The sequence below is a fragment of the Zalophus californianus genome, chromosome 10 (genome assembly GCF_009762305.2).
Source record: "Zalophus californianus isolate mZalCal1 chromosome 10, mZalCal1.pri.v2, whole genome shotgun sequence".
In the NCBI taxonomy this organism is placed as follows: Eukaryota; Metazoa; Chordata; class Mammalia; order Carnivora; family Otariidae; genus Zalophus; species Zalophus californianus.
Window position 1 is genome coordinate 163,904 of NC_045604.1, and position 19,551 is coordinate 183,454.

Consider the following 19,551-nt stretch of genomic DNA (forward strand, 5'->3'; position numbering starts at 1 on the left):
ATTTAGCAGCAGGAGACAGAGCGAGAGAGGGAACACAAGCAGGGGGAGTGGGAGAGGGAGAAGCAGGCTTCCCGCGGAGCAGGGAGCCCGATGTGGGGCTCGATCCCAGGACCTGGAATCATGACCTGAGCCGAAGGCAGACGCTTCACGACTGAGCCACCCGGGCGCCCCTATCTCCAGCCTCTTCATAGGAATCTCCACACCCCCAGGCTCCTGATGTTCTGTCTCCCATTTTTACCTGGTCATGCCAGTGGGAGAGATATTCCAGGTGCCACCTGGCTGCCCTACACTCCTGCCTGGGTGGGCTCTCAACCTGCATTGTACCCTGACTAGTGAGGGCCCTGACTGACCACATGGCCCAGGGGCAAAGGACAGCAGGGGGACCCCTGAGGGTGGACACGGAGGCCAGGTCAGCTCTGGGGCCTGTGATGGCGACAGCAGTCCTCAGTCATGGTCCTCTTACTGTGTAGGGCAGGCTGGCCAGCAGGCCTGGTGTACATAAGGCTCCAGGAAACCTCTTAAAAATATTCACTTGATTATTTAGGTTCGATTTATTGGATTTCTTTACCCTTTTTTTTTTTTTAATGTTTTATTTATTTATTCATGAGAGAGAGAGAGAGAGGCAGAGGCAGAGGGAGAAGCAGGCTCCCACCTAGCAGGGAGCCCGATGCGAGACTCGATCCTAGGACCCTGGGATCATGACCTGAGCCGAAGGCAGACGCTCAACCATCTGAGCCACCCAGGTACCCTTTAGTGTAAGGTGACTATCGGCTTAAGATTTAAACATATCCATGGTGTGATCTTGTGGTTTATAATAAGAACTATGTATTTAGGGCCCCTGGGTAGCTCAGCTGGTCAAGCGCCTGCCTTTGGCTTAAGTCATGATCCCAGGGTCCATGATCCCATCGGGCTCCCTGCTCCGTGGGGAGCCTGCTTCTCCCTCTCCCTCTGCCTCTCTCTCAAATAAATAAAATCTTTAAAAAAAAAAGAAAGAAAGAAAGAAAAAGAAAAAGAAGAAAAGAAAGAGAAAGAAAGAAAAAGAAAGAAGAGAGAGAAAAAATAAACAAAGAAAAGAAAGAGAAAGAAAGAAAAGAAAGAAAAAGAAAGAAAGAAAAAGAAAAGAAAGAAAGAAAGAAAAGAAAGAAAGGAAAGAAAAAGAAAGAAAGAAAGAAAGAAAGAAAGAAAGAGAGAGAGAGAGAGAGAAAGAAAGAAAGAAAAGAAAGAAAGAAAGAAAGAAAGAAAAGAAAGAAAGAAAGAAAGAAAGAAAGAAAGAAAGAAAGAAAGAAGAAAGAAAGAAAGAAAGAAAGAAAGAAAGAAAGAAAGAAAGAAGAAAGAAAGAAAGAAAGAAAGAAAGAAAGAAAGAAGAAGAAAGAAAAAAGAAAGAAAGAAAATGTATCTAGTCTTGTCCTGGCACAGAACTCCTAAAACCTGGGAAGTTCCTGTGATGAGAGCAATAAAGGGCCTTTTGTTGTGTTAATGTTGACTTTCCAAAAGCCTCTAGATAGCCTAAGGATGGAGGCTGGTTGCCAGGGGAACCAACCCTGTGCTGGACCTTCCAGTCCCATCCACCTCCCCAACCTCCAGGGAACAGGGGCTGGAGGTTCAATCCATCACCAGTGGCCAAGGAAGCAATCATGCCTGGGTAATAAAGGATGGGGTTCGTGGGGCCTCAGGGGAGAGTGGTGCACCTGGAGGCCACGGAAGCTCTGTGCTCCTTCCCACACGGATTTACCCTCTGCATCTCTTCCACCTGGCTATTCCTGAGTTCTAGCCTTTCATAATAAACCGGCATTCTAGTAAGGAAAATGCTTCTCTGTGATCCGAGAGCCTCTAGCAAATTAACTGAACCCAAGGGAGGGGAGGTGGGACCCTCCAATCTATACCTGGTCAGACAGAAGCACAGGGGACAAGTTGGGCTTGCAACTGGTGTCTGAAGGCAGGGGGGGGCGGTTGGCCATCATGCACTTAACCTGTGGGGTCTGATGCTACCTCCGGGGAGACCGTGCCGAATGGAGTTGAATTCTCAGAACCCAAAAGACACAGGGATGGAAGGTACGCACAGTTGAAAAGCTATCTGGAAGTCTTGGGTGAAATGAGTTCTTCCAAAATGCCCTAAAGCTTTATCCTTTGCATTTTAACCTGTTAAATTCTGCTTAAACCTGTTTAATGCACAGGCCCAAATGGAGTCACTTAGGCCAAGTCACCAGACCTGGGCTTTATACTTAACCTAATTGTAGTTTCAACCTCCCCCAGAAATGTAGTTTTAACTGGTCAGTCGGGAATTTTCTGGTCAGCACCAATCAGGCAATCTGTCACAAGGGCCCTCTCCATACCCTCCTCGCCCCCCCAAAGGAAGGTGAGGTCATCTGCAGGATAAGACCCCTCTGCCCTTCCCCCAAGGGAAGGTGACCTTGCCTGGAGCAATCCTTTCTTTTACTAATAACTTTTTGCCTCACCCTCCTTCCTACAGAATCCTTCCATTTTTGTACAACTCCTCAGAGTTCCCCTCTCCTTGCTGGATGGGATGATGCTTGATTCACGAATTACTTAATAGAGCCAATTAGATCTCCAGATTTATTTAGTTGAATTTTGTTTTTCAACAGGTTTTACAGAAACTCTGAAATCTGGTAACAGCTTGAAGGCCAGTGCTGGCTCAATTATTCATTCTTTGTTTATCAAATTCCAGGCATCATGGCACAAGGTCTTCAGTGAAGAACCCCCCTCCTCCCTGCTTGCACTCTAAAACGTAGCAGTGGCCCTCCAGTTCTCGGCTTTTCCATAGAGGCTGTAGGGGATGTAGGTCATAAGAACTGCCCTATTCTCAGGAGCGCCTGGGTGACTCAGTCAGTTAAGCGTCTGCCTTCGTCTGCCATCGGCTCAGGTCAGGATCCCTGGGTCCTGGGATCGAGCCCCATGTTGTCTGGCTCCCTGCTCAGGGGGAAGTCTGCTTCTCCCTCTCTCTCGCCCTCCCCCCTGCTCATGCTCGTGCTCCCACTCAAATCTCTCTCAAATTAAAAAAAAACAAAAAACTGCCTCCTCTCCTCGCCCGGTCACCTGAGAGGTGCTTAGGTTGAACTGCCCCCTCCTTGCTCATCCTGAGGAGGCTCTTCAGGGAGAAGCTGCACTGGTTCGGTGGTACAAGCCCACCATGCCCTTTGCTCAGCAGGCTAGGTGTGCCCCCACACCCAATGGGGAGCCTGGGTGGGGCAGGGGGCTGGTCAGGGTTTTCAGAGGGTCCTGCTTGGGGGACGGGGGACTTTACCAGGGGAGGGGGCCTGAGAGTCAGGCCCAGGTAAGGGACAGGGATTTCCTCGTCCACCCCACTTTCTGGGAGGTGAGAACTTGGTTTAGGGAGCCCTACAATGCTTCAATGGCAGAGCTGAAGGGGCAGCACTGGGATGGGTGTTGGAAAGGCGTAGAGCAGGCAGCGAGGCCTGAGATTCCAGCTTCCCCCCCCCCCCAACTGGTGCTTCTAGAGAGTTGCTGTCCTGGGTTCCCTGGTCAGACCAGGATCTGGTGAGACTCCAGGACTCCTGCTTGTCACAAAGGAGTCAGAAGCTGAGGCTGGAGTCCTGGCCTCGGCAGCGCTGAGGAGCATGAGACGGCCTCAGAGGCCTGTCCTTTTATCTTGCCCCCCATCTCCTCGCCTCTGGTTGCTACCTGGCTTTCTCCAGGAATGAAATTCCTTTAGAGGATGTGCTTTCAGTTTCTTTTTTTTTTTTTACAGATTTTATTTATTTATTTGAGAGAGAGAGAATGAGAGATAGAGAGCACGAGAGAGAAGAGGGTCAGAGGGAGAAGCAGACTCCCCGCCGAGCAGGGAGCCCGATGTGGGACTCGATCCCGGGACTCCAGGATCACGACCTGAGCCGAAGGCAGTCGCTTAACCAACTGAGCCACCCAGGTGCCCTGTGCTTTCAGTTTCTTAAAGAGCAAAAATTCAAATGAGTAAGTTTGAAGATCTAATTGGCTCTATTAAGTAATTCGTGAATCAAGCATCATCCCATCCAGCAAGGAGAGGGGAACTCTGAGGAGTTGTACAAAAATGGAAGGGTTCTGTAGGAAGGAGGGTGAGGCAAAAAGTTATTAGTAAAAGAAAGGATTGCTCCAGGCAAGGTCACCTTCCCTTGGGGGAAGGGCAGAGGGGTCTTATCCTGCAGATGACCTCACCTTCCTTTGGGGGGGACGAGGAGGGTATGGAGAGGGCCCTTGTGACAGATTGCCTGATTGGTGCCGACCAGAAAATTCCCGACTGACCAGTTAAAACTACATTTCTGGGGGAGGTTGAAACTACAATTAGGTTAAGTATAAAGCCCAGGTCTGGTGACTTGGCCTGACATAAGTGACCCCATCTTAGGCCCTTGGTTTTCCTTTCAACAGACCCTTGCCTGGTCTCCCTTACAGAGGTATCCAAGAAACCGCGGAAAGATGGATTCTAAAGTCCCTTTCAGGGGCGCCTGGGTGGCTCAGTTGGTGGAGCATGAATGAGTCTCTTGATCTCGGGGTGGTGAGTTCAAGCCCCACGCTGGGGGTAGAGTTTGTTTTTTTTTTTTAAGATTTTATTTTATTTGGGGCGCCTGGGTGGCTCAGTCGTTAGGCGTCTGCCTTCGGCTCAGGTCATGATTCCAGGTCCTGGGATCGAGCCCCGCATCGGGCTCCCTGCTCGGCGGGAAGCCTGCTTCTCCCTCTCCCACTCCCCCTGCTGGTGCTCCCTCTCTTGCTGTGTCTCTCTCTGTCAAATAAAAAAATAAAATCTTTAAAAAAAAAGATTTTATTTTATTTATTTATTTGAGAGAGAGAGATAGCGAGAGGGAGCACCAGCAGGGAGGAGAGGGAGAAGCAGGCTCCCTGCGGATGTGAGGCTTAATCCCAGAGTCCTGGGATCATGGCCTGAGCCCAAGGCAGATGCTTAACTAACTGAGCCACCCAGGCACCCCAGGCATCTGACTCTTGATTTTGGCTTCAAGGGCCATGATCTCAGGGTCATGAGATCGAGCCCACATCAGGACCCATGCTCAGCGGGGAGTATGGGACTCTGTGCTCCCCTCTCCACTCTCTTTCAAATAAATAAATAAAATCTAAAAAAAAAAAATGTTGTTTATCTGAACTTCAAATTTACCTAGTGTCCCAGAATTTTTCTGATTGTTCTGTTTTCCAAATCTCACAACCTTACTTCAAAAAGGTACCTGAAAGGACTGTGGCCCAACTTGGGAGCATTTTGTCTAGACACTGAGCCACTAACCTTTCCCTGCCCAGACCAGCCCTATTCTCTCTCCAGTACAGGCCTCAAGGACTTAGCCCTTATTCCTTCCTCTTCAACACTGTCACCATTCTCTATCCTCTGGGCTTCCTCCTCGCTAGGCCTGACTGTGGAGCAGGCTAGTGACCCTAGCTACCCTCGTCCCGTTGCTGACTCCCATAATAAGCCTCCAGCCTCTCAGGAGACTTTTAGCTCTAATCACTAGAGGGAAAGATACAGAGAAATAAAGATAATGAACAACAAAAAGTGTACAAGGCTTTAAAAGTTATCACACTTGGAGCCTCAGGTTCCCAGCTGTGGACTACCACTCTCCCACAGTGATTTAAACACCTCCTCTTTTATTCCTGAGGATGAAGCTCAAGGCTGAACATTCTGGTGCCATTTATCTCTGGGGACCCCTTTGCCCTCCAGGAGCACACACACTTTACCCCAGGGCCACAGGACTGCAAGCCACTGGAACACTCCAGAGCTTAAGAGACTGTGCCCTTTGTTGAGAATTCGACAAGACATGTAAACTCTGGAAAGCCATGAAAACACAACAAAACTAAGGAAACTTTTTGAAGGAAAGAAAAAATGAAAATATTGTAGGTTTTAAGTTTTGCTTTACTGTGGCAAAATGCACATAAAATTTACCACCTTAACCATTTTTAAGTGTACAGTTCAGTGGCATTAAGTAAATGCACACTACTGTGTCATCATTACTCATCTCTAGAACTTTTTAATCATCCCATACTGAAACTCTAACCATTAAACAGTAATTCCCCTGGCAACCCTGTTCTGACAGAGACCTAAAACCATATTTTATCTTCATGAATTTGGCCGCTCTGGGTATTTCATGTAATAACCAGACAGTATTTGTCCTTCTGCTCTGCTTATTTCACTCAGCATAGTCTCCAAAGCTCATCCACATGGTGGCATGTACCAGAATTGCATTCCCTTTTAAGACTTAATAATACTCCTATGCAGTTTTGTAGACACTAGGGTGCCATTAAAAAAGTACACTCTCCAAGTTAGAAATCTTTAACTATATATACTATGAATACAATCCGGCTAGCATGGGAGGGCTAAGCGCAACCGGGGAGACAAGCATTTCTTTTTCACCTCCGCAGAACACCAAAGATAGCCGCCCTCAAAATTGCTCCTCCCAGCCCCCCGGAGGTCTGGAGACGCCCCCCAACACCGCCTCTCCGGGGCCTCCAAGGAACTGCTGCTCCGCCCGCCCCGCCCCCGATCGCGGAGACTCGGTTTCCCAGAAGTCCCCAGGTTGGGTCCAGCCGGCAGCTCCCGGACGTCCCCTGGTGGTGCACTTCAGAGCGACTCCAGTTCCCGGCGGCCCGCGCGGCACGTTCCCGGCGGAAGGGCTGCTCATGATGGCTGCGGCTGGTTCCGCCGCTGTGTCCGGGGCAGGGACCCCAGTGGCGGGTCCCGCAGGCCGCGACCTCTTCGCCGAGGGGCTCCTCGAGTTCCTGCGACCGGCTGTGCAGCAGCTGGACTCTCACGTCCACGCCGTCAGGTCCGAGAGGGAGGGGCGGGGCGGGGCCGCTCCCCGGGTGAAAGGGGGCTGTGCCGGAAGGGGCGGGGCCTGTGCCGGAAGGGGCCAGTCCCGGGTGGGACTGTCGGGGGGCCCGGCCGGTGGGCGGGAAGCCGCGGGTGGTGATGGCTTCTTCCGGCGCTTGGGGAGTCCCTCGGGGACTGGGTTTTTCGAGTCCCATTAACGGACAGTGTGGGCCTCGTACTTCTTTGCAGAGAGAGCCAGGTAGAGCTACGAGAACAAATTGACAACCTAGCTACTGGTGAGTAAGCGCCCCCTAGACCAGCGACACTGCCACGCATTTTAGGGCCTCATGTTTAGCCGAGCTCGGGGTGGGTTTCGGTCGTATGCTTCCAGGGCTTCGGGGCTGCAGTGGATTCCTGCTTTCCTGAGTTTCTAGTGGCCGGCCCGTGTGGGTGCAGGCGTGTTTGCATCCCATTTACCAGCCTGCTCTCCCTACGAACGTGAAGGGAACCATTAGGTGTTAGTTGCCCCTTCCTTCCATCCCCCAGAACTGTGCCGAATCAATGAGGATCAGAAAGTGGCCCTGGACCTCGACCCCTACGTGAAAAAGCTACTTAATGCCCGGCGCCGAGTTGTCTTGGTCAACAACATTCTCCAGAATGCGCAGGTAAAAGAATTCCCCGCCAGCAGGGATTCTTTACAAGTCCTCTGGGACATCCCAAAGTCCCCAGCGCAGTGAAAGGGAGTTAACTGGAGTCAGGCGTGATAGAACTCTTGTTCTCAGTACCCAGCTGCTCTCCTGTACATTCTTAAATTCCTCAGAGTTAGAGCAAGCCCAAGGTATTTCCCAGCACCTAGTTGACAGGGAGTGCTGAAGCCTTTCACAGAGCAGTTATAATTCCAAATCTTGTCTTGTAGGAACGGCTGAGGCGGCTAAACCACAGCGTGGCCAAGGAAACAGCCCGCAGGAGGGCAATGCTGGATTCAGGAGTTTACCCGCCTGGTTCCCCAAGCAAGTAACAGGCCAGAAGATGGGACCCATGCATTGCCTCAGAGTAGCACAAGTACTGTTCCGGAGCTGCCTTGTTTCCTCCAGGACTCCTCCCTGCAGACCTTGGGACATCAAAAAGGCAGCCCTGTTGTTTCTCCTTGAAGCACTTAAGTCTTACCTGTTTATATGGGGTCCCAAAGAAACCTGCATACAGCAGGACTAATGATCCCAAAGGACTTATTATGGCTCTTGCTTCCAAGAATGAGCTGAGGCCTCTACATACTCAAGACCCAGCTCCTCTACCTTCAGGCCTAGTTCTCTTCTGTTGCATGTCCTCTACTTGTGACTTTTTTCCTTTGTTTACAGAGGATTTGGAGAAGAGGGCAGGCAAAGTCAAGGGAATGACTCCTGTCTACCCTCTTTTGTTGATTGCACTTGGCTTGAATATATAGCAGTCCTGCTAGAACCATATAATCCAATAAATGCTTAAAACAGTTTTAGTTTACTCTGGTATATGGAAAGGATCCAAGAGTCTTTGTACTTAATTCAAATATAGCTCCAAATTGTGATCTAGTGTTTACAATGAGAAGACTCAAGTATCACTTTCACTGAAGAATGCAGAAAGCAAAAAAGTTGCCAGATGCCAAGGAAAAACAAGACCAAGAGCCCTACTAGGAAGTATTTTAATCATTTTTCTTAGGGGAAAAAAAAAAAAAAATCCAGACACTAACAGTTCACAACATTTCAACAACAAAGTACTGGTTGAGAGAGGTTTCCAGGAACTGGGTTCTCTGAAGTCTTAGGAAGAAAAGCTGGTATCCTGCTTCATTATAGATGGATGGCATAGGTCATAAATGGGAGACTTCTGGCTACTGAGCCAATCAGAACCCAGTGGAATGACACTTCCTTCTATAGTTTATTTTCTCTGTCTCCCCTATCCCTCAGAAATGCCACCATATAAAGGCCAGTAGCAGTTAGCTAGGCTGCAGTCTTCCCCTTGGAAAAGAAAGAGGGTGAAGAGAAAGGAAGTTCACTCCTGAGTCTCCATGCTTTCCTCTTCCTCTCCTTGAGGTGGTTCTTCTGTATTCTCCTCCTCTTCCTCCCCTTCCTTCTTCTCTGGTGGCTTCTCATAAGCCTTCTCTGAAGGTGTCACTATCACTCCATCCCAGGTAGATATTTCAGAAGCAAGATCTAGAAAAGAAAAAGTGATTTCAGGCCAAGTAGCCCAGCATACAAGTCATGATCTATACAGTAGAAATATCAAGACATCTGAGTAGTGCACTACATCTTTGCAGACCACAGAGTAGCATAAAGAACCCCTGACCCACAGTGATCACTCACAGCTGGCATCACCCTCCTGGCCAAGAATCTTCCGAAAACCACCATGTGAGAGGATTCGGACCAGAGTCTGGGCTGTGTAGCACACCATGTCCTAAAGGAGAGCAAAGTGAGAGTAAACTAGCAAGATGAATCAAAGTACCTTATCTGATGAACATTCTCATAAAAAAAAAGATGAAGACAACTTAATTTCAAGACCAAAGTCTGTGAGAACCCCTAAATCCTGACCCCTAAAGACCACATTCCCTTTGCCTTCTGACCTGGAGTAGTCGAGTGGGGCACAACAGACCATATCAGAGCTGTCCCAATACCTGTTGTTCCAGAGTCATGACTGTGTGTACTCTGAAGTTGCCACTCTCACAGGGGTCAGTGATACCCACTGACCCTGGCAGGAACAGTCCTGCAGCAAGAATCTGTAAGCAACGCCTGAAACACATAAGAACATTAAGAGAACACAGAACACAACTTACATCCAGCCCCAAACCCAAAGCAGCTTGTTATACCTGTATGCCACATTTAGGGCCAAAGGCTGTCTGGTGGGATTGTTCATCACGGCATAGTGCCCCTAGAAAATAAAACAATCTGGTAGGTGTGCCATAAACTTGGCATAACTAGCCAAATAAACGTAAACTTTATTTTTTAAAGATTTTATTTATTTATTTGACACAGAGAGAGAGAGCGAGAGAGGGAACACAAGCAGGGGGAGTAGGAGAGGGAGAAGCAGGCTTCCCCGCGGAGCAGGGAGCCCGATATGGGGCTCGATCCCAGGACCCTGGGATTACGACCTGAGCCAAAGGCAGACGCTTAACGACTGAACCACCCAGGCGCCCCATAAATGTAAACTTTAAACCATCAAAGAGAAAACCGGTTATTGAGGCCTAGCTATAAAGTTCAGAAGTATTCTGAAATGGCTGTTCATTCAGTAATTTCCTCTCATTATCACAGTATTGAAATGACATCAGTAACAAAAAGGCATAGGGGCAGCCAATTATTCAATTGAATACTCCAAAAACCTAAGGAAGTAATAAACCTTGAGTATTTACTGGATTACCTGCCCACCATGAAATTTATTTTCAGCTTCACCGAATTTCAGACCCTGGTAGGTTTCAGAATAACTACTGTTAAAAGAGGGATGAGCAGGAACTCCCAACTGCCCTTCTTCACTTACGAGTAGGTCAAGGATCCAGGGTGTGAGGGGCTCAAAGCCAGGAAAACGAATCCTCAGGTCTTTCAGCAGTCTGATGAGAACTTTAACTCTGAAGGTAAGAGGGACCCAGAGATTAAAAGGAGTAAGATCATGTGCTTCCATCCTTGAGGTACAGAGCTGATGCTATTTCCAAAACTACACATTTCTGTTTCGTTCAATCTAAATTTGTTAACCCACCCCCCGCCACCACCAAAAAACAACCCTGACTTACAGCCAAAAAAGTTCTAACACAGGAAGTATGGGGCATCTGGCTACTCACCGCTAATTAGAAGGATTAGATTATTTTAACTCAGAATAGTGACTCACGTGGACTGAGAAGCATTTTCCTCAAACCAACGGGCATGTCTGATGGCTGCTAAGGCACTCTGCAACACCTTGATATCCACTAGAAGACAAGCAGGACAGACCACACTGAAGCACTCCATCATTAAGCAATTCAACCCTGTTGCCATAGTCCAAGAACTTGGAAGGAAGACAGGATAACTTCCTAATTTCTTAAACCACCCCATGTTCCACAGATCAGCAGGCAAATCACTTGTCCAAAAATCACTACTCCTCCCCCAAATCAAATCTACAAGCATGCAAGATCCACCACTTTCTCCAAGAGCCTACTCCCTCCATAAATATTTCCTCAGTCCTTCTTAAGTCCTCCACTCCAGGTGCTTTCTTAGCCATCCCCTGTGACAATTTCACTAGCAAGCTGGTAAAACTCCCCACATTACAGAGGGGGACAACAAAGTCTGGTCAACTTAGGTCCAGAAGGTTTCACGTGGAATAGCAACAAGCTAATAAGTAAACTCAACAACAACCTTATACCACGTTTTGATTTTCCCCCAACTATCCCAGCAATAGAAAAAAAAAAAACTAACAATGGAGTTCTGGGTCCAGTTTTCGGAGATTGGGTGGCACTGTTGTAATGAGAATCTTCACCGTAGCATCAGAAGAACTGATCTCAAAGCCAGTTTCATTGGTCAGCATGGTCAAAACTGAAAGAAAATCAAAAGCTGTAACTTTCCCGTTTCCTTTAGATGACCAGAGGTAAATATACAGTGGGAGTAGGGGAACAGACGGGTTTTTAAAAATAGCAATAGTCCAGGGCGCCTGGGTGGCTCAGTTGGTTAAGCGACTGCTTTCGGCTCAGGTCATGATCCTGGAGTCTCAGGATCGAGTCCTGCATCAGGCTCCCCGCTCAGCGGGGAGTCTGCTTCTCCCTCTGACCCTTCCCCCTCTCATGTGCTCTCTCTCTCTCAAATAAATAAATAAAATTAAAAAAAAAAATAGCAATAGTCCAGGGGCGCCTAGGTGACTCAGTCCACTGGGCGTCTGACTCTCAGTTTTGGCTCGGGTCCTGATGTCAGGGTCCTGAGATCAAGCCCCATGTTGGCTCTGCACTGGGCGCACAGTCTGCCTGTCCCTCTCCTTCCCCCTCTGCCCCTTCTTCCCTGCGAACGAGCGAGTACTCTCTCTCAAATAAATAAATAAAATCTTTAAAAAAATATTAAGAGTCCAGAATGAGGATTCAGAATACAATTTTAAAAGTAAGAGAAGGGGCATCTGGCTGGCTCAGTGGGTAGAGCATGGGACTTTTGATCTCTGGGGTGTGAGTTCAAGCCCCATGTTGGGTGTAGAGATTACTTAAACTTTAAAAAAATAAAAAGTAGGCGTGCCTGGGTGGCTCAGTTGGTTAATCATCTGACTCTTGATTTTAGCTCAGGTCATGATCTCAGGGTTGTGGGACCGAGGTCTGCATCTGGCTCTGCACTCAGCATGCAGTCTCTGCTTGTCCCTCTTCCTCTGCCCCTCCCCCTGCTAAGTAGGTAAAATCTTAAAAAAAAAAAAAAGTAAGGGTGCTTGGGTGGCTCAGTTGGTTAAGCGTCTGCCTTTGGCTCAGGTCACGATCCCGGGATCCTGGGATCAAGTCCTTTATCAGGCTCCCTGCTTCAGAAGGAAGTCTGCTTCTCCCTCTCCCTCTGGTGCTCCCCCTACTTGTGCTCTCTCTCTCTCTCTCTCTCTTGCTCTGTCAAATAAATAAATAAAATCTTAAAAAAAAAATAAAAAAACAGTAGCCTTGACCATTAAAAAAAAAAAAGTAAATAAAAGTAAAGGAGATGAACAGAATTTTGAACACTAGAGATCGCTGCCGAAAACTTCCCCACCATCAAACTCTGCATTCACTCTCCCTTCTAGGCTGACCTAACTTTGTTAAAAGTGTACTTGTAATTATACACCTGGCTCCTGTGACCATTAAATACATGTTCAGCAACAAACTCAAACCTTCAGAAGGATCCTGTGCTCTTAGGCTTTCCACAACTTTGTTCCCTAGGGCAGCAACAGCTTCCACTAGATTGAGAGAAAGAGAGACCATGAACATTATAACTATTTAAGGACTTTCTATACATCTCTACATTACTCCACCCTCTGATTTCTGCCCCACATGCAAGGATGGAGCAACGGCAAGCAAGAATAAACACTTTTACAAGGGGAAACTAACACTTGAACACAGAAACTGGAAGGCTCAGGGAACAGGATACCTCCTATAGCCACATCCCCCTTTTTTTTTTTTTTTAATAGTAGGATTTCTCATCAGTGGCACTAATCCCATTTTGGGCTGGATAATTCTGTTTGAGGGTCAGAGAGTAGAATATGTCCTGTGCACTGATCTCTACTCCTTTGATGCCAGTAGCCCAAACTGTCTCCAGACACTGCCACATATCCCATGGGAGACAAAAATCACCAAATGAGAAACACTGCCTTGTAGTAACTAGCCATACATTCTTTCGGACACGTGGTCCAGACTTTGTCCCTTATTACCTCAACACACATTAAATAAATAAATTTCCCATTTGTCTTCCAAACAAATCTTTCTCACAAGAAATTTGGGCTTTAGGGGCACCTGGGTGGCTCAGTTGGTTAAGTGGCTGCCTTTGGCTCAGGTCATGATTTCATGGGTCCTGGGATCGAGCCCTGTGTTGGACCTCCCTGCTCAGTGGGGAGTCTGCTTCTCCCCACCAAACCCCTCCCCCCCCCCCACTCATGGCTCATGCTCTTTCTCTGTCAAATAAATAAAATCTTTAAAAAAAAGAAAAGAAAAAGGAAAAAGAAAAGAAATTTGGGCTTTAAAGATCCCTATGCCTCAAACTCAACTCTCTGCTCCTGTGGCCAGAAAGAGGTACACTCACATGTTGGCAGAATCTTTAGGATTACCACCAGGTCAGCCACATTGTGTCCTGTAGTCATTGTTCCCTTTTTATATGATCCCACCTGTCGGACTTCTTCAATTTGCTGTTGGAAAAGGGATTTCAAGGGGGGAAAAAAAAGGTAGAAGTGAAAAAGACTGTCTAGGGGCGCCTGGGTGGCTATTGGTTAAGCATCTGAGTCTGAGTCAGCTGGGGTGGTGGTCTCAGGGTCCTGGGATCTGTCTGCATCGGGTTCCCCACTCAGCAGGAATTCTGCTTGTCCCTCTGCCCCGTCCCCCCTTGTGCTCATGCTCTCTCTCAAATAAATAAGATCTTAAAAAAAAAAAAAGACTGTCTAGTTCCTCTCAGAATTCAATTACAACACAATTATTACCCAGATTCAGAAGTAGCAGAAGTCAAATCATATCCCAAAACCACCACATGAAAAGCCTAATACATTATGGCTAACTGGTAACACTGATACAAGTCTTGTCCCCAAGATCACCACTACAAAGGAATTCACTGTACTTTCCTTCCTATTTAGGCTTGGCTTTGGAGAGTAAGTAACTGACGAATTAAGATATGGGCACCTAGGAAACACTACCCACACTACCAAGGCTGCCCTTTCCCATGACTGAATCATTAAAAACTCACCACTTCAAAAGTCCCTGGAGCCACAATCAAATTATCAATCACATTGTTTATTTTCGTCACCAGAGAAAGGATAGAGGCCTGAAAAACAGCAGGAAACAAAAATATCCTAAAGTGAAACATAAGCAACTTCTCAGAGTTTGAGTATTTTCCCCTAATCTCTTCTACACAAGCTGAATCAGTATCTACATAGGGCTCTGAAAACACTCTGACCTTCTGGCCTTGAATATGCCAGAAGACAGTAACTTTCTGACCCAAAGATAGGTCTCCCCAGTAAAGATATAAATGCAGGGGTGCCTGGGTGGCTCAGATGGTTAAGTGTCTGGCCTTCGGCTCAGGTCAGGATCCCAGGGTCCTGGGATCGAGTCCCACATCGGGCTCCCTGCTTGGTGGGGAGCCAGCTTCACCCTCTCCCTCTACTGTCCCCCTTGCTTGTGCTCTCTGGTCTCTGTCAAGTAAATAAATAAATAAAATCTTAAAATATATATATATATAAATACCCATGTAATCTGTTTATATAATCCAGCTGGCACTCTCCCTCTACCCACAGTGAGAAATGAGGAGAATTAAGCCTTTGTGGAGTTTAGACTCTGGTAACAGTAACCTCACCAGGAGTTAGTCACTTCTCTAGCTTTCTTAGAGAAATCCCATGAAGAAAGCCAAAAGAATATACTTGTTCAGCAGAATTAGGAGCAAGGTCCTGATTCCTCTTCAGCAAGGCCTCACTGAAGGAAGTTTCATCAGGTGCTGGCTTGACCCGGGGGAAGGCCATTTCACACTAAAGCAGAAAGAAACAATGATATGGTATTTATCAAAAGTACTATACAGGAGAGATCATTTTCTCCATTGCCACAACAGAAACAAATGAAAATAGAAAATTCTCTATTTGTTTTTACTCCCTAAGATATTCAAAGCAGGGGCGCCTGGGTGGCTCAGTCGTTGAGCGTCTGCCTTCGGCTCAGGTCACGGTCCCGGGGTCCTGGGATCGAGCCCCGCATCGGGCTCCCTGCTCCGCGGGAAGCCTGCTTCTCCCTCTCCCGCTCCCCCTGCTTGTGTTCCCTCTCTCGCTGTGTCTCTCTCTGCCAAATAAATAAATAAAATCTTTAAAAAAAAAAAGATATTCAAACCAGGATACCTGTGGGAAGGACTAGCCATAATTTAAGCTCTCACTGCTTTTACATTAACAGACGAAGCAGAGACAGTTAATTATTCAGAACAAAGATTACAACCCTGTTACTGTCAACAGTAGCCCAAGAATTACCTTCCCCACCGTGTTCACGCACAGCCGACTCAAAACCCCAACTCCATTCACTGATCCCTCTCGGCCTCGTAGCACTATTTGGTTTCCCTAACAGAGGTGCTGGGTTCCGGGAAACTACCAGTCAACAGCGGTGAACAGGAGCCAAGGTACTCACCAAATAGAAATCAAATGGAATATGTGGCACAAAGGGCCTGAACCTAAAACAAGAAAAACAGTCCAAATTACTCATCAAAAAACTCAGATGGCTTAGCATCACGAGGTCGAAGTCGTTTAGCCAGAGCGCACGGAGAGAGAGGGTGCCGAGCCACGGCGGGACCCCACAAGAGCGGGAGCCCGAGTCCTCGGCCGACGCGGGAGACGGCTGACGGCAGCTAACGAGCGCGGGGACGCGGGGAACTCGCACTCACCCTCCTCCTGGGCCTCCTCGGGAACCGAAGCGCCCGCCGCGACCACGGCCTCTGTCACCCCTAGAAAGGCAGAGATGTCCACTCGTTTTGACTCAGCCGAAGGCACCTCCACGGCGCTGCACTTCCACCCTCCTCATTCCCAGTGCCCCGCCTCAAGCACCGCGTCCTGTGATGAGCACCCCAGGAGCCCCGGGACGCGGCGGCTCCACACCCCTCAGAGACCAGAGCGGCCGCTCCTGGATCGCGGGAGGGGTAAACCCTGTGTCCCCCGGGGCCGCCATCCCCCGTCGGGACGCGCCCCCGGCGCCCGTCTGTCCGGCCCTCCGGCCTCAGGCGGCCCCCGGACACGCGGCCCCTTCGGGGATTCCGGCTCCCGTCGGCCCACCTCCCCCAAAGTTTTCGGGAAAATACGCTAGCCCTGCTCAGAACACCCCAGTACCCTTACCTCATGGCGCCCTAAAGCCCGAACAATGGAGGCCACACCAACCGCCCCTCTCCTCAGAGGAGCAGACACTGGAGACACGGCTTGTCCGCGCGTGCCAACAAGCTCTGGCGCGATTGGCTCCCGCCCTACCCCGCCGCTAATGCCCATTGGCTTACTTTGGCAGACCAGTCTGCGAGCCAATAGGAAACGCCTGCTGTGTCAGAAATTAGCCAATAACAACAGATTTAACGGTAGCGACAATTTTTTTTTTAAACTGGACACTAGATGGCGCGATATGGAGAAGGCATGGTACAGCTTTCTTTAGGAACCCAGAGAATACCCTCTTCGAGGCAGCAGAGTGGCGCAGCGGAAGCGTGCTGGGCCCATAACCCAGAGGTCGATGGATCGAAACCATCCTCTGCTAACACGTGCTCTTTTATTTTCTGCTTACCCTTAAGTGCTTATAACCACCCTCTTACTTTTTCCTTCTTCAAAAACGCAGGCTTTAGAACCGTTTTTGCCATCAGCAAGTGAAGGGAATAGGAAGGGACCTTAGGCAACACTACATGCCTGGGGGTTCACCGAAGGCCAGAAACCTGAGGCAGGAGAAGCGTATTATACAGATTGAATCAGAGGGAAAAGCACTGATGATGACGGGCTAGAAGTGAAACAGGCAGCCTTAGAAAGAGAGCTCAGAAAAAGCGAGCGGGGCGGGGACAAGGACCCGCCAGAGCCCGCGCAACGTCGCCGCTCCCCCCGCAGGCCCGCCGCCGAGGGGGCAGGCGGCTCCCGCCCTGAGTGCGCAGGCGCTGTCCCCTACGTTCGAATGGCGGCGCCCGGGTTGCTGTTTTTGTCCCTCCTGAGTCATTTTTCTCGGGCTTCTCGCCTTCTTTTGCGCTGATTATGTTTATTTCCTTCCCCGCCCTTGTTAATTGGAGGTTAGGCACTTTTTCTACTATTTTAGCGTACTCTAAAAATGACAACATGCGGCAGCAGCTTTTTGCCCACGGGTCCTGTCCCCACGCTTTAATAAAATCACCTTTTTGCATCAATCAATCAATCAATTGATTAAAATAAAAATTACAACATGCATCCTTGACTTAGCAAGGTCTAATTGTGTGCAATACTTTTGCCCTCCTGGTGAAAAATGCAGAGATAATTTAATTGTTTACCGCCATCACACACACCCCCAAGAATTATATGCTATTGCTGTTGTGTAATTCTTTTAAGGACTTTACTGATGTATAATTTATTACAGCAAAATGCACAGATCTTAAGTTTTCATCTCGATTAATTTTGAGTAATGTATTCCGTCCATGTAACCATCACCCAGATTAAGGCGAAGAACATTTCTATCACCTCAGAAAGTTTGCTCTTGACCCTTTACCCGGCCCCTAGAGGCAATCATGATTCTGATTTCCATGAGCATAGATTAGGTTTGTCTGTTCTTGAACTTCACATAAATGGACTCACACTGTATGTACTCGATTTTTTTTTATCTATTTGACAGTGAGATAACCAGAGCAGGAGCACGAGCAGGGGGAGTGGGAGAGGGAGAAGCAGGCTTCCCGCTGAGCAGGGAGCCCGATGCGGGGCTCGATGCGGGGCTCGATGCGGGGCTCGATCCCAGGACCCTGGGACCATGACCTGAGCGGAAGGCAGACGCTTAACGACTAAGCCACCCAGGCGCCCCTGTATGTGCTCTTTTTTTGTCTAGTTTCTCTTGCTTGACACGTTTCAAGATTCTTCCACGTTTTTGCATTTATCAGCAATTTGTTGATTTTTATTTATGAGCAGCATTCCTTTACATAAATATATCGACTCTCCTGTTCAACCATTCTCCAACTGGCTGGGACACACAGGTAACACATTTGGGTTGTTAACACTTTGGAGCCATTATGAATAAAGCTGCTTTATTCAGCTGCTTTATTTTTGTACAAGATTTGTGTGGCCGGATGTATCTGTTTCTCTTGGTAGATGTAGATGTGTACATTATTTAAATTCTGTATGTATTTTCTTTCTTCCTTCCTTTTTGAAAGTAAGCTGTATGCCCAAAGTGGGGCTCAAACTCAGGAGCCTGAGATCAAGAATCAGGGCTCCACCGACTAAGCCACCCAGGTGCTTTTGTTTTTGAAGGACATTTTCTCTGGATAAGGAACTCTAGCTTGGAAGTTATTTTCCTTCAGCACATTTACTATATTATTTTACTATCTTTGGCTTCCACTTTTGCTATGAAAAAAAAAAATTTTTTTTTGCCAACCTAATGGTTGCTCTTTTGAAGGTAATCAATCCTCTTTTTTTCTATTTTAAAGATTTTGCCTTTGATTTAATTTTCTGCCATTTCATCTTGATGGGTCAAAATATGGACTTTTTAAATCTTACTTGAGGTTTGTTGAACTTCTTGAATCTGTGGGGCTTTTTTATTCCCCCTACTTCCTGGGCTCTGAATAAAGGTATGTCAGATTTTTTCACAGTATCCCTCTTGTCTCGTTGAATCCATGCTTCATTCTGGGTAGTTTCTTCGTTTTTTCTTCCAATGCATTACTTGCTCTTGAGTCTGACCTACTCTTAAACCTATTGGTTAATTCTTAATTTTGGTTTTTTAGTATTTTGGGGTGTGAATTTTCTATTCACTTCTGATTTACTGGACTCCAAGGTTTCCCCCAGGAATACAGCTTTCAGGATCCTAACCCCAAAGCGGAAGATGGTTTGCCAGGTTTCTCACCCTTGGGGACATTTGGACTATAATTTTTGTCTCACTTGCCCCACACAGCCCATTTTCTGCCTCCAGTTCTCATCTGCAAAAGACCCCAGGGTAAAAGCAGTCCTACTGCTGATCTCACCTCTATGCTTTCCCGTTTCTATGCTTTCCTCTTTCATGTTCTCAACACCAATAATTCCTCAGTGTCTTATTAGTGCTTTGAGTTTTTAAAGTATTTCATCTAACATTTTTAGTCATCCTCAGCTCAAGCAAATTGTTCAGTCCACCATTGTTGAAAGAGGGGCTCAATTACTAAATTAGGTTTCAGGTGTAGTCATTTCTCCTGAGCTCCACTCCACTAATCCAATGGCACGTTGAACACCTCCACTTGGGGCTCTACAGGCACCTCACACCAATAAACTAAAATTGTTATCACCCCCCCCACACTCAAAACCTGTTTTTTCAGCTCTTCAGCAAATGGGTCAATGTCACCTAAACTTCAGTCATTTGTATATTGTCTTCTCTTCTTGAAGTCCAATTGATTCTACTTATAAAACATCTCCCTATAGTCAACAATATTACGCACTTAAAAAGTTGTTAAGAGGGGGGTGTGCCTGGGTGGCTCAGTCGGTTTCTTCAG

General features: G+C 47.6%; 2 protein-coding genes and 1 non-coding gene across 5 annotated transcripts; 2 read left to right on the top strand and 1 right to left on the bottom strand.

The window, feature by feature from the left end:
* The first annotated feature begins 5,851 nt into the window (after positions 1 to 5,851).
* On the top strand, positions 5,852 to 8,241 carry SNAPIN (SNAP associated protein). 2 transcript variants are annotated; one of them, XM_027613109.2, is made up of 4 exons: positions 5,854 to 6,773; positions 7,007 to 7,053; positions 7,304 to 7,422; positions 7,674 to 8,241. In XM_027613109.2, the coding sequence occupies exons 1-4, from the start codon at positions 6,316 to 6,318 to the stop codon at positions 7,773 to 7,775; spliced, it is 726 nt and encodes a 241-aa protein (XP_027468910.2). In that variant the 5' UTR covers positions 5,854 to 6,315; the 3' UTR covers positions 7,776 to 8,241. The 2 variants fall into 2 exon arrangements, with proteins under 2 accessions (XP_027468909.2, XP_027468910.2); XM_027613108.2 differs by lacking the exon at positions 7,304 to 7,422 and having other exon boundaries at positions 5,852 to 6,773.
* A 172-nt stretch (positions 8,242 to 8,413) lies between these two features.
* ILF2 (interleukin enhancer binding factor 2) lies at positions 8,414 to 16,329 on the bottom strand. Of its 2 annotated transcripts, XM_027613107.2 has the most exons (14): positions 16,232 to 16,329; positions 15,787 to 15,846; positions 15,534 to 15,576; positions 14,792 to 14,896; positions 14,122 to 14,199; positions 13,471 to 13,573; positions 12,566 to 12,631; positions 11,161 to 11,277; positions 10,598 to 10,676; positions 10,253 to 10,340; positions 9,588 to 9,649; positions 9,396 to 9,510; positions 9,088 to 9,178; positions 8,414 to 8,937 (listed from the first exon to the last, which is right to left on the bottom strand). In XM_027613107.2, the coding sequence occupies exons 1-14, from the start codon at positions 16,234 to 16,236 to the stop codon at positions 8,777 to 8,779; spliced, it is 1,173 nt and encodes a 390-aa protein (XP_027468908.1). In that variant the 5' UTR covers positions 16,237 to 16,329; the 3' UTR covers positions 8,414 to 8,776. The 2 variants fall into 2 exon arrangements, with proteins under 2 accessions (XP_027468908.1, XP_035578372.1); XM_035722479.1 differs by lacking the exons at positions 15,534 to 15,576; positions 15,787 to 15,846; positions 16,232 to 16,329 and adding an exon at positions 15,380 to 15,487.
* Positions 16,330 to 16,562: 233 nt separating this feature from the next.
* TRNAM-CAU lies at positions 16,563 to 16,634 on the top strand. Its single transcript has one exon. It is a non-coding gene; the product is annotated as a tRNA-Met (tRNA).
* The last annotated feature ends 2,917 nt before the right edge of the window (positions 16,635 to 19,551 follow it).